Below are 20,405 nucleotides of genomic sequence, written 5' to 3'. Positions count from 1 at the left end.
CCAGGTCAAGGTGTTAGCGCCATTCGAGGGCAATTTTTGGGAAATATGCTCAATGCGCTGATATATGCTTAACAATTTAGCTAAAAAAAACTTGCATACCTATACGCTGCAAATGGTTAGGAATTGTGCTGAGCTTTCAGCGTATATCTTACGTAATTTAGGCAAGTTCCAGCACTTCTGAACCGTTTAATTCAAAATTTTTAATAAAAATCAAATTAAATAAGCAGGCATCAATGACATCCCATTATAGCCAGCCCATCTTAGTTGTCTTATACCGCATACCCCAATACTGTAGATATAACATAATAGAGTGTCACATTTTGGTGCGGGGGCTATAATTGATACAATCCGGAGAAACGACCCGGAACGACCCTAAGGCACAAGAGATGGAACTTCGAGACTGTGACAAGGCGAGACATGTTGGAAAAAAACAACAACTGAATGCGTTGAAATGCGCAGCATTTTTTAAAAAAAAATAGAGCATTTCTTACAAAATTTCATTGCTTTTCACCGCTGTTCAGTACATTATTATGTACAGTTTTGAAATGGACTTTTTGAAAAATCAGCATATTTCAGCGCATCAATTAAAAATTTTTTCAGAAATTTATCAAGTCATAATTGAAGAGGTTCTCAATGCGTGCTATTTGGTGGCCGCCGTTATTTTCTTTTGTAATTGAAAAAGTGATTAGTCTGACACAAAGTTAAGCTCCGACTTTCAGAGAATTGAATAGTAATTTACACCAACCATTCAAATCCAATGGCCCATAGACGCAATACTGCCATGTTGTCTGTTCATTAATGGTCCGAAAATGCCACGTTTTTGTTAGCAAAATTTGTAATATAAGTCTATGATCTGTAACTATAAAAAATGAAAATGAAGATACATTGCCCAGGATGAGGCCACCGACCCAGTGCAGCCCTCGTCGAATGTCCTCCCTAAAATACTCCCATTTTGATGTAAGAGTGGGGGGGGGGGGTAATTTGTCTATGGGGGGTAAATTGATGTAAGAGTGTGGGGGTAATTTGTCCCGAGTGTGTAAAATGATGTAAGAGTTGGGCTGCCACGGGGGGTAAAATGTTGTAACAGTGAGGGGTAATTTGTTCAGAGGGGGTTTAAGGATGTAAGAGTTGGGCTGCCAAGGGGAGTAAAATGGTGTAAGAGTGAGGGGGTAATTTGTTCAGAGGGGGTTTAAGGATGTAAGAGTTGGGCTGCCAAGCGGGTAAAATGAGGTAAGAGTGAGGGGGTAACTTGTTCAGAGGGGTTTAATGATGTAAGAGTTGGGCTGCCAAGGGGGGTAAAATGGTGTAAGAGTGAGGGGGTAATTTAGCAGAGAGGGTAAAATGATGCAAGAGTTGGGCTGCCAAGGGGGGTAAAATGTTGTAAGAGTGGGGGGTTAATTTGTTCAGAGGGGGTAAAATGATGTAATAGTTGGGCTGCCAAGGGGAATAAAATGGTGTAAGAGTGAGGCGTAATTTGTTCTGAGGGGGTAAAACGATGTAAGAGTGAGGGGGTAATTTGTTGAGATGGGCCAATTCTAACAAGTATTATTCATATATATAGACCGCCAAGAGTTGGACAAGCTTTGATGGTCTGGAGGATAGGGCGACGCAACTGAGGGTAGAGAGGTTGTGGGTTCAAGACTGGCAGTCTTCAGGTATGGGGGCTAAAACAATGTAATATTGAGGGGGTAATTTGTCCCGAGTGTGTAAAATGATGTAAGAGTTGGGCTGCCACGGGGGGTAAAATGTTGTAACAGTGAGGGGTAATTTGTTCAGAGGCGGTTTAAGGATGTAAGAGTTGGGCTGCCAAGGGGAGTAAAATGGTGTAAGAGTGAGGGGGTAATTTGTTCAGAGGGGGTTTAAGGATGTAAGAGTTGGGCTGCCAAGGGGGTAAAATGAGGTAAGAGTGAGGGGGTAACTTGTTCAGAGGGGGTTTAATGATGTAAGAGTTGGGCTGCCAAGGGGGGTAAAATGGTGTAAGAGTGAGGGGGTAATTTAGCAGAGAGGGTAAAATGATGTAAGAGTTGGGCTGCCAAGGGGGGTAAAATGTTGTAAGAGTGAGGGGTTAATTTGTTCAGAGGGGGTAAAATGATGTAATAGTTGGGCTGCCAAGGGGAATAAAATGGTGTAAGAGTGAGGCGTAATTTGTTCTGAGGGGGTAAAACGATGTAAGAGTGAGGGGGTAATTTGTTGAGATGGGCCAATTCTAACAAGTATTATTCATATATATAGACCGCCAAGAGTTGGACAAGCTTTGATGGTCTGGAGGATAGGGCGACGCAACTGAGGGTAGAGAGGTTGTGGGTTCAAGACTGGCAGTCTTCAGGTATGGGGGCTAAAACAATGTAATATTGAGGGGGTAATTTGTCCCGAGTGTGTAAAATGATGTAAGAGTTGGGCTGCCACGGGGGGTAAAATGTTGTAAGAGTGAGGGGTAATTTGTTCAGAGGGGGTTTAAGGATGTAAGAGTTGGGCTGCCAAGGGGGGTAAAGTGAGGTAAGAGTGAGGGGGTAACTTGTTCAGAGGGGGTTTAGTGATGTAAGAGTTGTGCTGCCAAGGGGGGTAAAATGATGTAAGAGTGGGGCTGCAATGAGAGGATTTTTAGGAAAATGCAGCTCAAAACTCTTATATCTTTTTGGGCTGCATTGGGCTTCCAAGGGGGTTAAAATGGTGTAAGAGTGAGGGGGTAAAAGACAAATTAACCCCCCACTCTTACAGCTTTTTTGGTCTGCCAAGGGGGCTAAAATGGCGTAAGAGTGAGGGGGTAAAAGACAAATTACCCCCGAACTCTTACACCATTTTACCCCCCTTGGAAGCCCAACGCAGCCCAAAAAGATATAAGAGTTTTTAGCTGCATTTTCCTAAAAATCCTCTCATTGCAGCCCCACTCTTACATCATTTTGGGCGGAAAAATTCAAACAGGGAGGCATGGTTCAAACGGATTTGGGTTGCGGACAAGGGGGTTCAGATCGAACAGACCCAAAATTAGGTATGGACCAGACCGAACAGACGTTTTCCATTCTGGTGCAGACCAAACTGGTGGGGAATCTGTGCCAGACCGGTCAAACGCAATTCAGGTATGAACCATATGAGGAAGGGGGATTTTGTCCAGACTATGAGCTTTGTCCAGTCCGCGACACAAATCCGTCTGTCCGATACCTATCTTCGAGTCTGTTCGCTTTGAATCTCCCACTCCACGACCCGTCCGTCTGGCCGATACCTGTCTCGGTTCGAGGATACAATCCTGGTTGGACAAATTGAGATGCGAATGCTGCGTCCCAAAAAAACCGGTCTCAAGGTTATTTTTTAAAAAAAAAAATTTGGCCACATGATCAAAAGTAGGACTGAACACTGAAACGAGAGACTTAAATCATGGCTATAATCTGGTGAACTCAATGAACACTACCACAAGGAACTGCTCAAATACGATATGTCCTATAACTACCAATACTCCGCAGTCACAAATCAACAACGATTCCTCAAAGGTCAGCGGAACCATTGACGATAAAAATACGACGATATCGGATAACATTGGGGCTGATATATCAGAACAACATGCACAATCTTCTAATAAGACATTGGATGAAATTTTCCACAACTTCACAGACGACTACTTCAGTGTTTATAAAGCGTCTAATGTTGATGACTTCTCAGATTTTAGAGAATCAGTCGTGTTTGATTATGTAACCCTGGCCATGAATTGGCAAAAGTGGAATGACATCATTGTTCAGTGCACATTCAATAACGCAAACTGTCAGATGACTGACCCATTACCCAACTATGATCCAACGTACGGAATCTGCTATTCGGTCCTGTTAGAAAGGTTCGTATAAGATTTCACATTTTGAATAGCTAGCATTGGGATTTTGACCACAAAGCGTACTTTTTGAGAAACCTCACCCAGTATCTGGTGCTATGGACTAGTCGCCTATGCCCAGCCAATCGTGCCTTCATTTATGTTTCCAGACCTTGTAATTTTGAAGGCATGACACCGCTGGTGCCTTCATTTTGGTCTGGACATATCGGTTTTCAGTCTGGGGCCTCAGCCTGGCTGAATGATCTGATCACAGCCTTATACAGTGCCTGTATCTTCTGTCTACAAATTGAATAACTTTACCTTAAATTACATATTTTTAGTAAAATTCTTGCACGTTTGTTTCACTTCATCTCATTTTTAATTTTAATTGGCATTTCGAATCAATTGTATTTTCAATTGAGGCACGAAAATTGAAGAAATTGTATTTTGTAAAATTCATTAAAGAAGTGGATCAAAGAAGTGGTAAAGTGGATCAAAGGCGGTTTTCGATATAAAATCAACTCAAAAAAGTTTGAAATTATACGGTAAATGTTAGGTTAATTTAGTCTCACCTTGAATCTACCTTAACTTACCTTAATATCCATTAATTTTATCCTAGCACACCTCAAAATTTCCTTAAAAGTTAAGGGGCAGTACCTTACGTTTCACCGTAATTTACCTTAATTTTACCTTAAAAGTACCTTAATTGTTTTCTTAAATATTACTTAAACAGTTTAGATGTTTTTAAGGTAAAAATTTAAGATGTTTTTAAGGTAAAATTTAAGATGTTTTTAAGGTCAAATTTAAGGTGGTGTCCCTTGACTTTTAAGTTAGATTTAAGGTAAATTAAAGGTAAGTTCAGGTAAGGCAAAAATACCTTAACGCTTCAGGGGTAAAATTACCTTAACTTTATTTAGTGTGTGAGCAGACAAGACTGAGCATATTTTATAATTCGCAAAAAAAGATGTAAGATAAGCGGTAACTGCGTTGACAAGTTCGAAAATTCAACCCATTTTGCTTACATAATTTTGTGGTGAATGCAGAGAATTGTGCTCTTCTAAGCGTAGATCTTGCATAGTTTTGCGTTGAATTTAGCGTAAATCTAATAAAATGCAACGGATAGAGCTGAGTTTGTGAGACTGTGTACTACAGGGTAGGGGTGTTCGAAGGTTATACATCTGACTCGATGGCCGTACTCCTAGTAAATGCTATCTTTCTAAGCCTGATAAAAAATTGTTTAAGGGTTTAAATAAGTAAATTTTAAACTAGTCTAGTTATAAGATTTATATAAGCTTTAATAGAAACTTAACCTAAATAAAATTACAGCTCAAGTTGTATGGTTAAAGGAGTTAAAACTTAAGGCTACGAAAGTTAACTTATAAACAGGAGTACGGAAAAGTTAGTTAAAATTTTACTAACTTGAAGTGTTATCAGTAACTATTTACCTCTTCTTGAATAAAGTTCTGATTTGGATAATCTCTCTAACTATTCCTTTATCGTAATAGTTGAGAAAAGCGTTTGGCAATTCCACTTTGAATTGTTTTTATTTTGAGATTACTTTCTCAATTTGGAGATATTAATTTCTCAGTTTCTCTGAGTTGTTAATTATTAATTTCTCAATGTTGTACTTTTTGCTTTAGTATATATAGTTTTTATAACATGATTATTCTTTTGCTGTTAGCTGGACGGTAAAATGTCCGTTGGACATTTTAAACAATATGAATGGTTCAGCTAGTTGCGTCATTTTATTTTTAGAATGATGTAATTCGAAAACTTAGCTCAGTTAAGCTAAGTTATTCTATATTCCAAAAGTAAGAATTAACTTGTACTTCAGTACAACCCCACCTGGTCCTTATTAGGGGTAAAATGAAAGTCATAGCATCAATAAAGGTACTTAAATACACATGAATAAAAAAATTGCAGGTATAATTTTGAGGTTTACAGTTACAGATAAAATAACAAGTTTTTTTCTTCTCTCTCAATTCTCTCAGCAGGCTTTCGTCGCGCTGCTGGAGCTGGTAATTCTTATAACGTTCTTTGAGAAAATTTTGTTTGAGTTTTGGAATTTAGCTGTTCTCTGAGCTTTCTAAGTCTGCAGTTAATAAATAAAATGGTACAGAGAGGACCTGTTTGTCTATAACTAAGTTCTTTGCTCTGTAGATCTTTGTTTTTGGATTATAGGATACCAGTTTGTAGGGGTTAGCATGGTTTTGCAGTTTGTAATTTAGTGACATGTCGTACGTGAGTTGTCCTTTGAAGTTAGGGCTTGAGACTAGTTCCTCGGTTTTAGTTTGTCTACTGGTCTTGTCGTGTACAGTAAGGGGTTTGGGTAGAAATGCTGCTACTGGAGGTTGAAACTGCAATGGTCCTGGTTTTGGTTGTTGTTGAGGCTGCTCTGATGGTGGTTGAATATTTTGTTGCTAATGCAATTGCTAGTCGTCGGTTGTCAATAAATATATTTCTATGATGTCGATAGGAAGTTTCGACGGAGGCTGATTGTCTAATAGTTCCTCAAATGATGACAGAAGAAAATCGTTGTTGTCTGGTGTTAGGTTCTAAAAAATTGTAAAAGTTATTTATAGGTGTAATTAGTTACATTTAATTACACTAGAGAGGTGGAGAAATCCTCATTTTTAGATTGACTTTATCTCTCTTGTCTGATTGTTTGTAGCTCACTTTGAATGGGGGTATACGTTTATAGTCGGCTCTTTACAATTTGGGGCTTGTACTAAATGTTCCGAGTCGTCCTTTTTCTTCGGTAGGACGAAATATCGAATTACAATGGACTGGAAAAGTATATTGAAAGTACCTGATACTAGTAATTTCCCGAAACTCACTGAGGCTCCTGTAATCTTATGTATTTGTAGTGCTCGAAGGGTTGTTGTTTGTCAGTAGTAATAGTTTGACTGCTAACCAGATCGATAAAGCGAACTTTATTTACATATAACACACGTATTCTATCATAACAAGTATCCAGTACTTGTAGTGGTGAATAAAATTTCGGAAATTGATAGAGCCAGGCTATATTGCCATTAGTCTTTAGAAACATGGATCTGTTATTAGTTGACAGAAAACCAGCCAGCTTAGGGCTGAATGCGAATAAGCAAGTTGCGTATTCTTCAGTGAACGTTCTAGTTCACAAATTTGCTGTATAGTAATTTTTTCAGAGAGTTGTAGCTTTCGGAAATTAGTGCACTGATAGTAGTCGAATTTAGTAAATAAATGCGCCTCATAATCTATCTCTGTTCTTGAGATATTAAGCGAACTTAGAGAATTGTTCGGGAGTTTAGTAAATCTACTTACAGTAGGTAGAGGTTCGAGTGCCTCTCTTGTATTCATATTGAACCCGCCTGTAAATTCAACGTATAGTGTGCAGTATGGCGACGGCTAAACTGTTTTATTGCTATTGCATAGCGATTGAGGCTTATTGTACACTTGAAATATAAAACTTTGTTCCTTTTCTGACTCTCTAGAGATGTAATAATTATCTCCTATGTTTATCATTTTGCCTTCAAATTATTCTCTTATAGCGAACAAGCAATTATCTTGTTTCTCCCAAGTGTAAGCATGGGAGTCGGTTGAAGTGATTAGACAACCGCCTTCTGATAATATGCAAGGCAGGGGATTATTTTGCCAGTTACATACTGATCCTGCCCGCAGGATAACATTTAAGGTTGTATCTTGCATATACGTTTCAAACGTATCGTGAATTATCCAGCCAGAATCGTCACATTCATTTGGATTTTCTCCAATATTTGGACCGGAATTTTAACGTAAGTTGTTCTCATATTTAGTTTAATCGGAACTTCTTTTCCGTTAATTTTTAACTTATTAGTTAATCTAGCGTGCCTACACTGTTCTGCGGTTAGATCTACATCTGTGGTAATTGTGCTACGTTTTGCATCAATCCCACTAGCGTCAAAAACGACGCAATACCACCTAATCTTTTCGTGGCTTGCTCTACACATAGTTGCTTCTAATTTTCCTCTAAAGAAACGGTTGAAAATTTGTACTTTGACTTTTGAAATTTCAACAATTTGGGGTTAAATTTTACAAGGAACGACTTTTTTAGTGAGTATTTTTTGTAAGAGTCCATAAGTGAGCAATCGTAGTCAGCGACTTTAAATGATGTAGCAGTTTTTGCATATAGGGCATGGTGATCGAATTTTATATCTGAGGCTGAATTCGAGTTGAAATTATTGTGATTTTCATAATTTGCACGGGATATAGATAAATTTTTAGTCACAAATAATTTTGTGATATTATCTATATGTTTGTTTTTACATTGTAGAAACAGAAACATAAGAAGAAGGCAAACCTCATTGAAGTTTCTTCTTGGATTTTCGGTTTCGACGACCTCTCCCTCCTCGGTGAACAGAGATTCATTTTCAGTATTCATTCTTAAAATTGAATTTTAGAGTGAATGTGCTTTGAAGTGTGGATGACAGATTCAGAAGAATGAAACGATTTAGTTAAGTTGACACTTTATAGTGTTTTCAGTGGCATTTTGTCCGTCTGTGTAGATGACAAAATACTGATCTCTGATTGGTTAATTGTTCCAACGTCATTTTGTCATTTTGGATGGGGAATTATTGAATTTTGAATTGCATATTTTAGTGGAAATATTAGTTCGGATTACTATTCGCATAACTGTTGTTATATTCAATCCTTATTGGTTAATTGAGGGTTGTCCGTAAAGACAGAGCGAATAAGAAAAACCACTTGTTGGAATATATTTCTATTTTTTTTATAAATAGAGAAATTTTCTTATTGTAATACTAATCTAACTTTCTTAATAATGCACAAAACTGTTTTAAACCTGTTTAAAGAGGCGAATTACTTTGCCTACGGACGCTTAGATTTGGAATTAGATGCCAGAGAGATGAAATTATTCCTCTCTGAGCAATATATATCTACTCAAATTGTCCTCTCTGAAGAGGAGTTTGTTCGCTGCGAGTTGCGCAGGAGTATTGTATTAAATATCGAAGCTAGAAATATAATAAGACGTGCTAATATATGTCCTTCTACTGTGCAGTACCTAAAATGATGTTTGGGGACAGAAGTAATTTTTCTAAATTACAATTATTTTTGGGAATATAGTAGGCGTAATAAAATTTTTTTTTGAATTTTTTTTCGAGCGTAAACTAACAGCACCGAACCCTGAGTGTCATGAAGCAATGATCAACCATGTATATGAGCTCTGGCGGGTATGGTGGACACCTGAGACAGCAAGAGCTGCTCATCAACTATATGGGTTGGCTGCTGTGCTATGGTGCTGGCTTCTCTTTAGAGATTTGACTCTAACCCGAGAGTTCATTAAAATAATTAAAGTTGCTAGGGCTCGATTATTATAATTTTTATAATTTGGTTTTGAAATTTTTATAATTTGTTTATTTTATTTTTGTTGTTTTTTTGATTTTTTAATAAAAACTTGTATAAAAGACTATTTTATTGAAATTTGGTAATTAAATCTGATGAATTGTATAACCATAGCGTTTAGGTTCAGTCCGTATTCTCAGTGGTATGACTTCTGAATAAGTTTGGTTAGGATTGGGTTTTGCCTTTACTGAGTGGGGTTTGAACTAATGATAGAGCTAAATGTATAAGAATTGGATGTAGTACTTTGTGAACTAAATTGGGGGGTAAACAAATTCATGATATGTAGTGTACTTTCACTATCGTTTCTATTTGTTTTGTATGGGCTGTTAGGCGCACTCCGGCACGTATTAACAGTAGTTGAGTATTCAACGGGTTGCGGTGATGTTATTTGTTAATCTTGATTATTTGCGTTGTTAATAACAGGCCATGGCATATATTCCGGGTTATCAACTGTTTGGTGATTAAATCTGTCTATTGAGTGAATCATCATAGTTCGTACTATAGTCTTGTACTAACTTGTCGATTTCTTGTTCTTTAAGAAATTATTCAACTAATTGATTTCTATGCACTACTTTCTTTTGTTCAGTCGAGTCGTGAACAGTTTCAAATGAAGTGTTAGTAATTTGTTTAGTAACAGTATAGGGTCCATAGCGTAACTCTAGTAGCTTTTTGGATTTTGATAACCCTTTAGCGTGATTTTCTAGTAATATTTTACGACCAATTTTGATTGGTTTACTCAACTTAAACCTTTTCCCATACTCGGGGGCTTTATTTGTAATTTAGCGACAGCGAGTATATGTTTTACTGTATATATTTTTGAATTCGTTCTTGCAATATAGTATTAGACAATCAATTTTGTAGTAGATTATCTACCTTCTCATTTTTACAAGAGTTTTCACAGTAAGTATGTAATGGAAGGTCCTTACAATACTCTGAAATACAATTCTTTCTATTATCACGTAGGAATCCAAGCCTAAGAGAAATCGGACTTTGCGGTTTAATTTTAACTCGTACGGAGTATATCCTGTACTGTAGTTTATAGCAGTATTATGCGCAAAAGCAAATTTATTAGTAAGACTAGCCCAGTTAGATCCAGTGTCGTTAATAAACTGCGCAAATAATTTGCTAAGTTCTTAATTGGTACTTCAACCTTGCCGTTTGTCCAAGGTGAGTATGAAGTCCGCGGTTTTAGTGTGATTCCGAATTCGTGCGTCCAGTGCACAAAATCATTACTCAAAAATGCACTACCGTTGCCATGTACTATTTTGTGGGCGATTCCGAACCGTGTAAAGTATTTTTCTATTACTTTAACAGTTTCTGGTGCATCAGCGGTTCTTGATGGACATACTTGTATAAAGTGGGAGAAACTATTTACTATAACCAGACAAAATTTCTTTTGGTTGCTACAAGGCCTAAATGGGCCGTTTTGGTCTATGTGTTTAGTATGAAATGAGGTTGTTTCTAATTCTCCCCCACCCCCCCCCCCCTGTTCTAAGGGATCTTCGTTCGGATCATGTCTTTGCGGTTTATTCTTTGGCAACCTAAGCAGTCATGTACTAGCATTAAAATCCATTCTGGGCCAAAAAAAAGCTACTAATGTTGTTAAATGTGCATGTATCTCCACGGTGTCTACAGAGCGGATTATTATGTGCTAACTCAAAGCATTTCATGAATAGTGACAGTGGAACACAGATTTTGGTATCGTATAAACCGTTCTCGTCTGGTATATTACAACATAGTAAGTCATACTGTTCCTCAAGAATTAGAAGGTTTAATATTTTTTTGTATGCGCGTGGTCCTTTACAATGCTTGATTGTACTTGTGCTCGGCTGTTCTTTACCTTCATTTAGCCATTGGCCAACGGTTTGTAAAACCGGATCAATGATTTGTTCAAGCAGAATTGTATTTGTGTCTAGTTGAGCTTGTTTAGTAAACTCTGTTAATTTTAGTAGTAAGTCTTTACAGGATACTTGAACTACTTCTGTATGCAGAGTATTCGGTTCTACAAAGTCACATTTTTGCGTGCGTTGCTTGTATTCCTGTTTCGCTTGTTCTAGTTCTTGTATTAGAGACATATCTACAATCCCCTTTAGTAAATCTACCCAATCTTTGTCATCTTGACCGTCATCTATTGCATGTATCTCTTCGGATTTTTCTTGATATGCATGATCGTTTAGGTTTTCTGTAGATACATTTTCTAGTGACATTTTTCGTATTTGGTTTACTTGTCGTCCATATCTGAACGAACCTGCAATGTTCTATATTGCACTACATGTCTGTTCTATATCTTCACTTGCGTCGTTAATACTAAAGTCTTCGTCAGTTATATTTAGTATTTTTTTTTCTATCCGGGTATGTGTGCAATTACCGGATAACTAGTATTTGGTGGTGCTTACTTTTCATCACAGTGTAGTATTGAATAGTTTATCGGTTTGTAATCCAATGTGTAGAAGCGAATGTCCTTGGTAACTGTTTTGTTTTCAATTTGGAGCTTTCTCGCTTCTTCTTGTCGGATTTGGCTACTGAGTAAGTCGGGGAAAGCAAGGTTTCTACCTTCAGTGTATATTATCTTTAGATTCTGAAATTTTGTGAGCAGAACTTGATACTTAAATAATTTATGCGATAGTTGTCCGCGACGAGGCCAAAGAAGTATTATAGGCATGTGATCACAAAATAAATATAATGGGTAGAGGGAACCTATAATGTAGAACTGGTAAATTTGTAATACGGTTATTATTCCGCACCGTTCTCTATACTGCGGCGACATTTTCTGTTCTGCTTTATCGAATACACGGGAGTTTGCAGATACAATTCGTTTCCCTTCGGGGAACTGTTGTATTAATATACTACCAGTTGCTAAATTAGAAAAATCAGCGTGTATATGAAAGGGGTACTTTGGGTTAGGAATAGCAAGAGAAATATTGTAAGCAAATTTTGCTTTTAATTTATCGAAAACTTGCTGGTGGCTATCCAGCCATTCAAAATTTGTTTCACTGTTAACTAAATTATATAGCGGTTTTGCGTCAATATTATAATTTACAACACAATTTGCATAAAATCCCATCGCCCCTAATACGCTGAGGACGCCGGTTTTCGATTCTGGTGATTTTAAATTTTGTATGTCGGCAAGTCTTGCGGTGATAGGGCTAATTGTCCCTTTTGATATTTTATGTCCGAGAAATTCAATTTTGCGTAACAACAATTTTGCTTTATCCGGTGCAGATTTTAGGTTTGCTTTACGCAGTAGTGCATGATATTCACGAATTGCTGTGAACATTTCTTGTTTATCTTGCTCTTGCAGTAGTGTATTGTCAATATAAGTAATAGCTTGCTTTTTCTTTATAAGCGGTCCAAATGCATAACGCATAAGTTTACTAAAGAAGTTCGGAAGGGGCTTTAAGTCTTAAAATCCGACATGATAGGTATATTGACGTCCACCTACAATAAAACTAGTTACTTTCTAAGTTTTTTCTAAAAGGGGAACTTGATGATAAGCGCACAATAAGTCACTACTTGTAAAATATGCTCCAATTGCTCGTGTCATTTAAACTTGCAGTGGCTCGAGTGGCCAGCTAAAGTTACTATTATCTGTAACCGAGTTGAGGTAGCGAGCATCAATTACAAATTTTACTTAATCGTTTTTAGGCAATATAATAAATGGGTTTACAAACCAGATATTTAAGTCGTCGTGCTCATTTAGCTCGTGTATTATTCCGGCTTGTATTAGTTCGTCCATCAATGTTTCTGTCTTCTCACGCAAATGTAGGGGAACTTTGCTTGGACGTTGCTTTTTAAATTCGCAATCCTTTTTAAGGGGTATATGAAATTTCTGTTTCGTGCGATTGATATCATATTTGTGATGGGAGTATAGATCGTCATCATCTAGCAGAACTTTTAGAAGCACTCTGAACTCATCGCCCGTTAAATAACTCTTTGTGAAATCAAACTTTTTAAGGTACTCGGTATAGTGTGAATAGTTCTTAATTGCATCCGTTGGTCGTGTGTCGAGTCCTTCTTGAACAACTTCATGAATAATGAAGTGGTTTTGTTCGTTTAATCCGAACGTGAGGATTTGTTTAGTATTATTGGGCTCGCATAATAATTTTGCGTAATTTGAGAAGTCAGTTGTTATTTCAGCATCACTTTTGCATTTGTTCACCATTTCATCGCCAACAATTCCAAATATCTCTTTGGTGCTTTCATCTGTATATTGTGTAGAGGACGTCTTTTGATTGCTTTCGGCTTTACTCACATCAACATATATTTTAATTCCCGAAGAATTAAATACATTGTATAGTGATGCAGATGTCTCAGACCAATCCGTTTTGTCTAATCCGCATGCAATTTTTGGAATAGCTATGCATCTATTGTTCTGCATTAGAAGTATATTGCGAAGCTCGAATAGTGCGGTTGTAATAATTTCGATTGTCGGTTTACTATTATATTTTTTTTAGTAATTGGACTAAAGATTTGGTGTCCGAGGCCAGGATAAATGTATCGTAATACATTTTGGTTTATTTTTTTTCCATCACTCACAATCGTTTACTTCTACTTGCCACTTACAATGTTCTCTCAAGTCGGGGACAAGTCGGGGACATAAGTGCAAAGCCTTTGCTCATAGCGCTGTCCTTGGAGACTGTTTGTACAATAGCCACACTACTATTGAATATTGATTGTTCTTCGTGGTTAATATAATTTATGCAATTATCCGAATCGTTTGACTCAGCTTCTTGTACTGAGTTAACAACTGTAATAAGCATGAAACATTTATCTAGTTCATCATACTTATTTAGTATTGAGTATGCGAACTCACTACAGTCACGCCTATTGAATTTGCGCGTATCACGACCTAATACTATATCACATATACCGTACCCGATAATACCTTTACTAAGTGTAAAAGGGTGATTTTTGTGGTTTTCTATTAGTATAGGTAGTGTTTTCACTTTTTGTGTACAGACTGTGTTAATAAACACTAGTTTTGTTTTTACTGTGTTTTTGTACGTTAGGAAAGAAGTGCCTTTGTGGTAACATAAATCAGTGTTTTGGTGTTTGTACAAGTAGATTGATCTTGCCTGTATAAAAATTGGCTGAGACAAGACGATTGCTTCTATCTCCGATACTTGTGGATACTGTTTTTCATTATTCATTGTTCCATATTTTGATTACTCCTATGTATCCTATGTATTCTTTTAATTCTACAGCAGGAATATCGAAAAACAGAGCTTTAAAGAAAATGTGACAGAAGTCAACACCAATCAGGTTAGACGTTCTTTCTTGGTAACCCATACTTTATAGGTCGCTTCATACTTTCCGCCAGTGTCAAAGTATGATGTTACTGTAGTATGACCTAACATCAGAATTTGTGATCCATTATAGGATTTTGTGATACCTATGGCTGAGAAAATCCTCAAGCTAGGATTCATTTTTTGCATTTCTAAAAATGTGGGATAATTTATTATCGTACATGTTGAGCCTGCGTCGATTAGGTATTCAATTTCCAGTCCACTATTTTTATTTATGTCTCCGGTGCTGGAGTAATACATATTTAGTAAATCCTAGATTTTGGGTTACTATTTGTACTAACTTTGGGAAACTTTAGAAGTTTAAAGGGAAGAAATCTGTGATAGCACTGTTGTTATTATTTTGGAAATAGTATTCTGTTTGGTGGTTTGGATCCTCTACCCAGTTGACAGAGTGGGACCATCGGGGATGTTGATCATGATAATTACTACTTGATGCCTGAAATTGGTTACTGTGCGGTTGGGGGGATAAGAACTTTGAAAATGTTGATTCTCACGTTCATAATATTGTCTCGCATCAGCTTCATGCGGACTAAACTGGTTGTTCTGGGGGAACTTTTGTTCATAGTTTTATAATAATTGTTGTTATGGTGTTTATTTCCGTACCTACGATTGTCATATCCAATGTTAGTACTAATTGGGCGATTCTGGTTATTAAAAAACGGCTTAGTGTTAGTCTGTTTTTTGTAGTCAGTACTGAAGGATGTCTTTTTCTCCTTTTCCTCAGTGAATTCTCTTTTCATTTTCCAAATCATTCATCAATTCAATGCTTAGAGCAGTTAAAAACCGAATGCCCATGAATACGGCAAATATCAAAAGCGTGTATTATTTGGCCATCCTGTTTTGGGGTCTTTAAAAGGCCCTGAGTTAATAGCGCTCACTTCGTTATTTCTTATTAGGCTAGTAAGCTCTTTAATTTGTGCTTCAAGGCTCTTAATTTTATAATCTCTTTGTTTTACTGTGCCGTCAGTGCTAACAGTAAATGTTAGGTCTTTTGTTATTAAATGATTTTGCATTTCATCTCATGTTTTATCCGGATTCACTATTCTATATTCATGAGCTTTGCGCTTTAGAGTTAGGGGTTGCAGAACTCTTATATCAAAATCAATGTAATTTTGCTCTCTCTGTGTCGGCTGTTTTGTTCGTTCGTTGGCAATTTGAGCAGGGTTAGTTATCCTCGATGGTATATTTTCAGGCCATCCTCTGTCAACAGCGTGTTTAATACGGTGGAAATAATTTTTTATTGAATCCCCTTCTTGTCTAGTGGCACCTTCCACTTCTAGTAGTGAACTGTTAGTAGTGATCCAAATAGCGCTTTGCGTCTATTTTGGTGCTTTGTTAATTCAGTGGGGTCTGTAGGTAGCGTTGTACGTAAAAAAAATTATTTTCCGTTCAACGGAGTACCAGAAATCACTTGAATTTTGTCTTGGGTCGTTTCCCGAGAAAGTGACAAGTGACATGAGGGGGTAGCAATTAATGTTCTTGTTACTGTAGTAGTAGTGCCGCTTGATCTGGAGCTTACAGTTGTTGTACCTGTAGTACCGGAGGCAGCTGAAGCGGCTGTGCTACTCGGCATTCCTCCGGAGGACATTATGTTAAATATGTTTTGTTTTTTTTTCATAGGAGAAAAAATTTTGCGTGCCTAACTGTCGCACCAGTTTATAATAGAGGGTAAGGGTGTGCGAAGGTTATGGCGAAGGTTCTGACTCGATGGTAGTACTCCTAGTATATGCTATATTTCTAAGCCTGAGAAATCTCATAAAATTGTTTAAGGATTTAAATAAGTAAATTTGACTAACAACTCTAGTTATAAGATTTATATGAGCTTTTATAGAAACTTAACATAGATAAATTTACAGCTCAAGTTGTATGGCTAAAGGTGTTAAAACTGAAGGCTACAAAAATTAACTTATAAAAAGGAGAAGGTCGGAAAAGTTAGTAAAAACTTTAGTAACTTGAAGTATTATCAGTAACTATTTATCTCTTCTTGAATAAAGTTCTGATTTGAATAATATCTCTAACTATTCCTTTCTCGTAATAGCTGAGAAAAGGGTTTGGCAATTCCACTTTGAATTGCTTTTAGTTTGAGATTACTTTCTCAATTTGGAGATATTAATTTCTCAGTTTCTCTGAGTTGTTAATTCTTAACTTCACAATGTTGTACTTTTGCTTTGGTATATATAGTTTTTTTAACGGGATTATTCCTTTGCTGTTAGATGGACGGTAAAATGTCCGCTAGACATATTACACAATGTGAATGGTTCAGCTAATTGCGTCATTCTATTTTTAGAATGATGTAATTTGAATACTTAGCTTAGTTAAGCTAAGTATTCTTTATTCCAAATGTAAGAATTAACTTGTACTTCAGTACAACTGGAACTACTCAATTCATTTACCACTGTATCGCTGTACACTACTGCTCTTAAGAACCAAATACTTTATAAGTTATGTGAAATGAACGCTGAATTTAATGCAAAAAATGTAAGATCTACGCTTAAAAAGGCAAAATCATGTAAGATCTACGCTCAAGCGTAGATCGTACATAAATTCAACGCATTCACTGTCAGTCTTATATAGTTTTGCCTTTTCTAGCGTTGACACCTAGGACCGGGTAGGTACTACCATGCAGCGTCCGGAGCCAATGCCGTTCAAGCCCCAAGCAATAACTTTTCAAGCCCCACGCCGTTCAAGCTCCACGCAATATTTTCTCCGAGATTAAAGTCGTCTAACAATAACTTCGGTCATGTACCTCAACCTGGGTTGTTTATTGCTATTTTCATAAGCTTCGTTATGAAAAGCTCCGTTCATAAGCTCCGTTTACTGACATTGTTTATGACAGCCACGACATTATCTGCTAAAATTAACATCGTGTTCAATCAATAAAATGTAATACTTTTTGAGCTAACAAACATCACTAACCAAAATAAGTTTCGTTTCAGAAATACAACAGGGAGCAGGAACGGAAATGACTTTCGTTTGAAACTGACATTGTTTGTCGACTCATCGGAATACATTGGAATATTAGCCCAAAATACAGGCAAGTTTTGTGACTGTTCTCATTCATGAATGCCACCCAATGGCTCAGGCAATTAGGGTTTATCTTACGGTACACAAATTTGGCAGGTAAGTATTATTGTTTTTTGGGATCTTTTCCGTTTGCGCCAGCTCCACAGCTTAATTGGTACATATTATTTGCACACCCCAGACACACTTGCCATATTTTTACATAATGATTTACTATATAGTGACACGTGCTTACTAACTGGGGGAGCATAATGTACTGGGGAACAAACGGAAAATATTCTGTTTTTATAGAGATGGGAGCTAAATAATTGATGTCTAATTATAATATTCAGCTGTCTAATATAGTGGTGTTATAATAATAATAGTCTTGAAGGCTTCGGTCATAATTAAGTTTTGAATTTTTGTGGCCATGTAGATGTAACTAAAACATTTTCACGCGGTTCCTCAACATTGCGGTTGCTCCTAGAGGAATGAATATTGGCTTGAAGTGATCTTCTTTTCGGTTGAATTTCTTGCTTTCCTCGATCAGATCTTCCCGGACCGTAGTGGCACTTGATTATATAATCCCACCCGATTTTGTTATATGACCAAAAAAGTTTGTTTCTGGCGACGTTTGATCACTATTTCAGACTGTAGTGGTCCTCCTAGCTTTGAAAATGATCAAATTCAGAAAGGATTTTTATGATTGAAAATGCCATTAGGTCATCATTATGGGCTCCGCCCCACTTTTTTCGTGACCAAAATATGGTTGTTTCAAGGAGCACGAGTGGCTATTCACGACCAGCAGATCAAACCCTTTTTGAATACACAGAGCATTGCAGCACCAGTTGGCGAAACAACATTCCTCGATGTTCGTGCTCAAAAACTTGAGCGTTTGGGAGGCAATTATGGTGAATGCTTGAACACTTGGCCCGAGTCACTAAATTTGAACACCGTTTATTCCACATTTTATAAATATTCTCTGGAAGCTTGCATCAAGTTTTGTATTCTGACCGAATTAGCCAAAAAATGTCAGTGCCTTGACTCATACGAGTTACGATTCAGCGCTGATCCTAAAATAAACAACATCTTGAGATCTTGTTCGCATACAAATACAAAGGACAGAATTTGCCGCAACAATGTTTATAAAAGTTATCAAAAAGAGGAGTTTCAATGTCCATGTGAGATACCATGTAACGCAACGGAATATTTCTACCTATCATCAAGGTCACCTTGGCCTTCGGAAGCATACAGTTCCTACCTAGCTTCCCAGTTAACCAAGGTGAGATCTCAAAGAGTTCACACATTTTTCAAGAACCTGTTAAGGTCTTCAACCCCAGTCAACGTTCATGACAGCATTCGTAAGAATTTCGTCCGTTTGGAGGTGTCTTTCAATCCAGTGAGTTTTAGGAGAATAACAGAAAAACCTTCCTACACAATTGCCGATCTTGTGAGTGATTTTGGTGGTAACATTAGCTTATGGCTTGGCTGGAGCATATTTGCTTTGTTTGAGGTTATAATCTTTTTTACGCGTTGTTCCGAAGCACTGTACCGAAGGCTTATATTGAAATTATAAACTTCATTATAATAATTTTACTGTTATAATTGGTGCGGAAAGTATCGTTAATTCTTCTTTAAACATGATTTTGCTTCCGAAGTTGGTTTTCATTACACTACCAAGGCAGACCAGAATTATTTCAATCAAATTTGACCGATATGTTCGCTAAATTCAGTTTTGCTATGCGGTTACATAGGATTTACATAAAATTGCTGAGTTTGGTAACATTTAAAAGCTAAGCTACTTTGAAGGGAAATTAGTAACCGAATTCCATAAGATCAGAAAATTTAAGAAAAGCGGAATCTAGCCGATACAGCTCGTAGCCTAAATTCCGTTTTGAAGGTAACACAAGTTCGTTTTTAGTGAATTTACAAAAATAATTTTAAAATAAAGTATTTGCCGAAGTACGTGAGATATCTCTCAAAGCTTTAACTCAAATTTAATAACGTTTAAGTGGCGATTCAAGCCGTTACATTTAAGAGCAATCAAGTGTAAAATTAGCTACAAAACGTTGGAAATTTAGTAACACCTTGTGAAGTTTGGTTAGCAAAATTTTGGTTAACATAATAGCAAATTCAGAAACCAGATTTGGTAACCGGATTATGTTCTTGAACGTATCGAAGTTCCACAAAATTAGCAAATTGCATTTTTGCAGAACTCGAGACTACAAGGGATGTAGCCTGATTTCCGCAATTTAACAAAACCGAATGCCACAAAGGCAAAATGTTACAAATTGATTTCTTGCCTGCCCTTGCGGTGTAATATCCAGAGCATTCCTTCAAGTTTAATTTTCATTTATATTTATTTTTACAGGGTATAAACATTCTTGCCAACTACAGTGATCATTTGTGAATCGCTTTATGAGAATTAAGAAACCATAGTATGATCTTGCAATGTTTGATATGATTCAGATTTGACCTTTGTATTGTTGCTAAGAATCATACATTAAAATCTTCGCTTTTGCCAACCAAACATAGGCATCGCCCTCACAGCAAAATTGTTAGTGGATGCAAAATACTGACTGAAAGCGTGGAAACTGGCCTTAAAGAATAACTTTGGATTAATTAAGGAGACCATTACCCATACAGAAAGGATTCAATTTCAAGAACTTACCCTCCATAGCAATGTTCATACTCATACACTTAGGGACTTCAGATCCTACTTACCAAAAATGGCTTTCTTTTATATCTTAATTGATTTCATTTCTCGGATACTCCTTTCATAAAACCTACCAGCAATCTTCTCACTTCCCTAATATAGTAATAAAAATTCGAAGGCGGCAAAAATAAAACTGTAGACAGAATCCGTTCCGAAACGCTCTCGGCCTTGTACTGGAATTAAAAGCAGAGCTTGCTCACAGATTCGA

At 36.9% G+C, this 20,405-nt stretch overlaps 1 protein-coding gene across 1 annotated transcript; it reads left to right on the top strand.

Moving 5' to 3' along the window:
• Positions 1-3,395: 3,395 nt before the first annotated feature.
• On the top strand, positions 3,396-19,138 carry LOC142348029 (degenerin mec-4-like). The gene is made up of 3 exons (XM_075399195.1): positions 3,396-3,823; positions 17,418-17,515; positions 18,261-19,138. Exons 1-3 carry the CDS (start codon positions 3,396-3,398, stop codon positions 19,055-19,057), a joined length of 1,323 nt encoding a protein of 440 aa, XP_075255310.1. The 3' UTR covers positions 19,058-19,138.
• The last annotated feature ends 1,267 nt before the right edge of the window (positions 19,139-20,405 follow it).

This window comes from Convolutriloba macropyga, chromosome 10, assembly GCF_964194025.1.
Source record: "Convolutriloba macropyga chromosome 10, txConMacr16.3, whole genome shotgun sequence".
Taxonomy (NCBI): domain Eukaryota; kingdom Metazoa; phylum Xenacoelomorpha; order Acoela; family Convolutidae; genus Convolutriloba; species Convolutriloba macropyga.
This window is presented reverse-complemented; position numbering and strand designations above follow the sequence as displayed.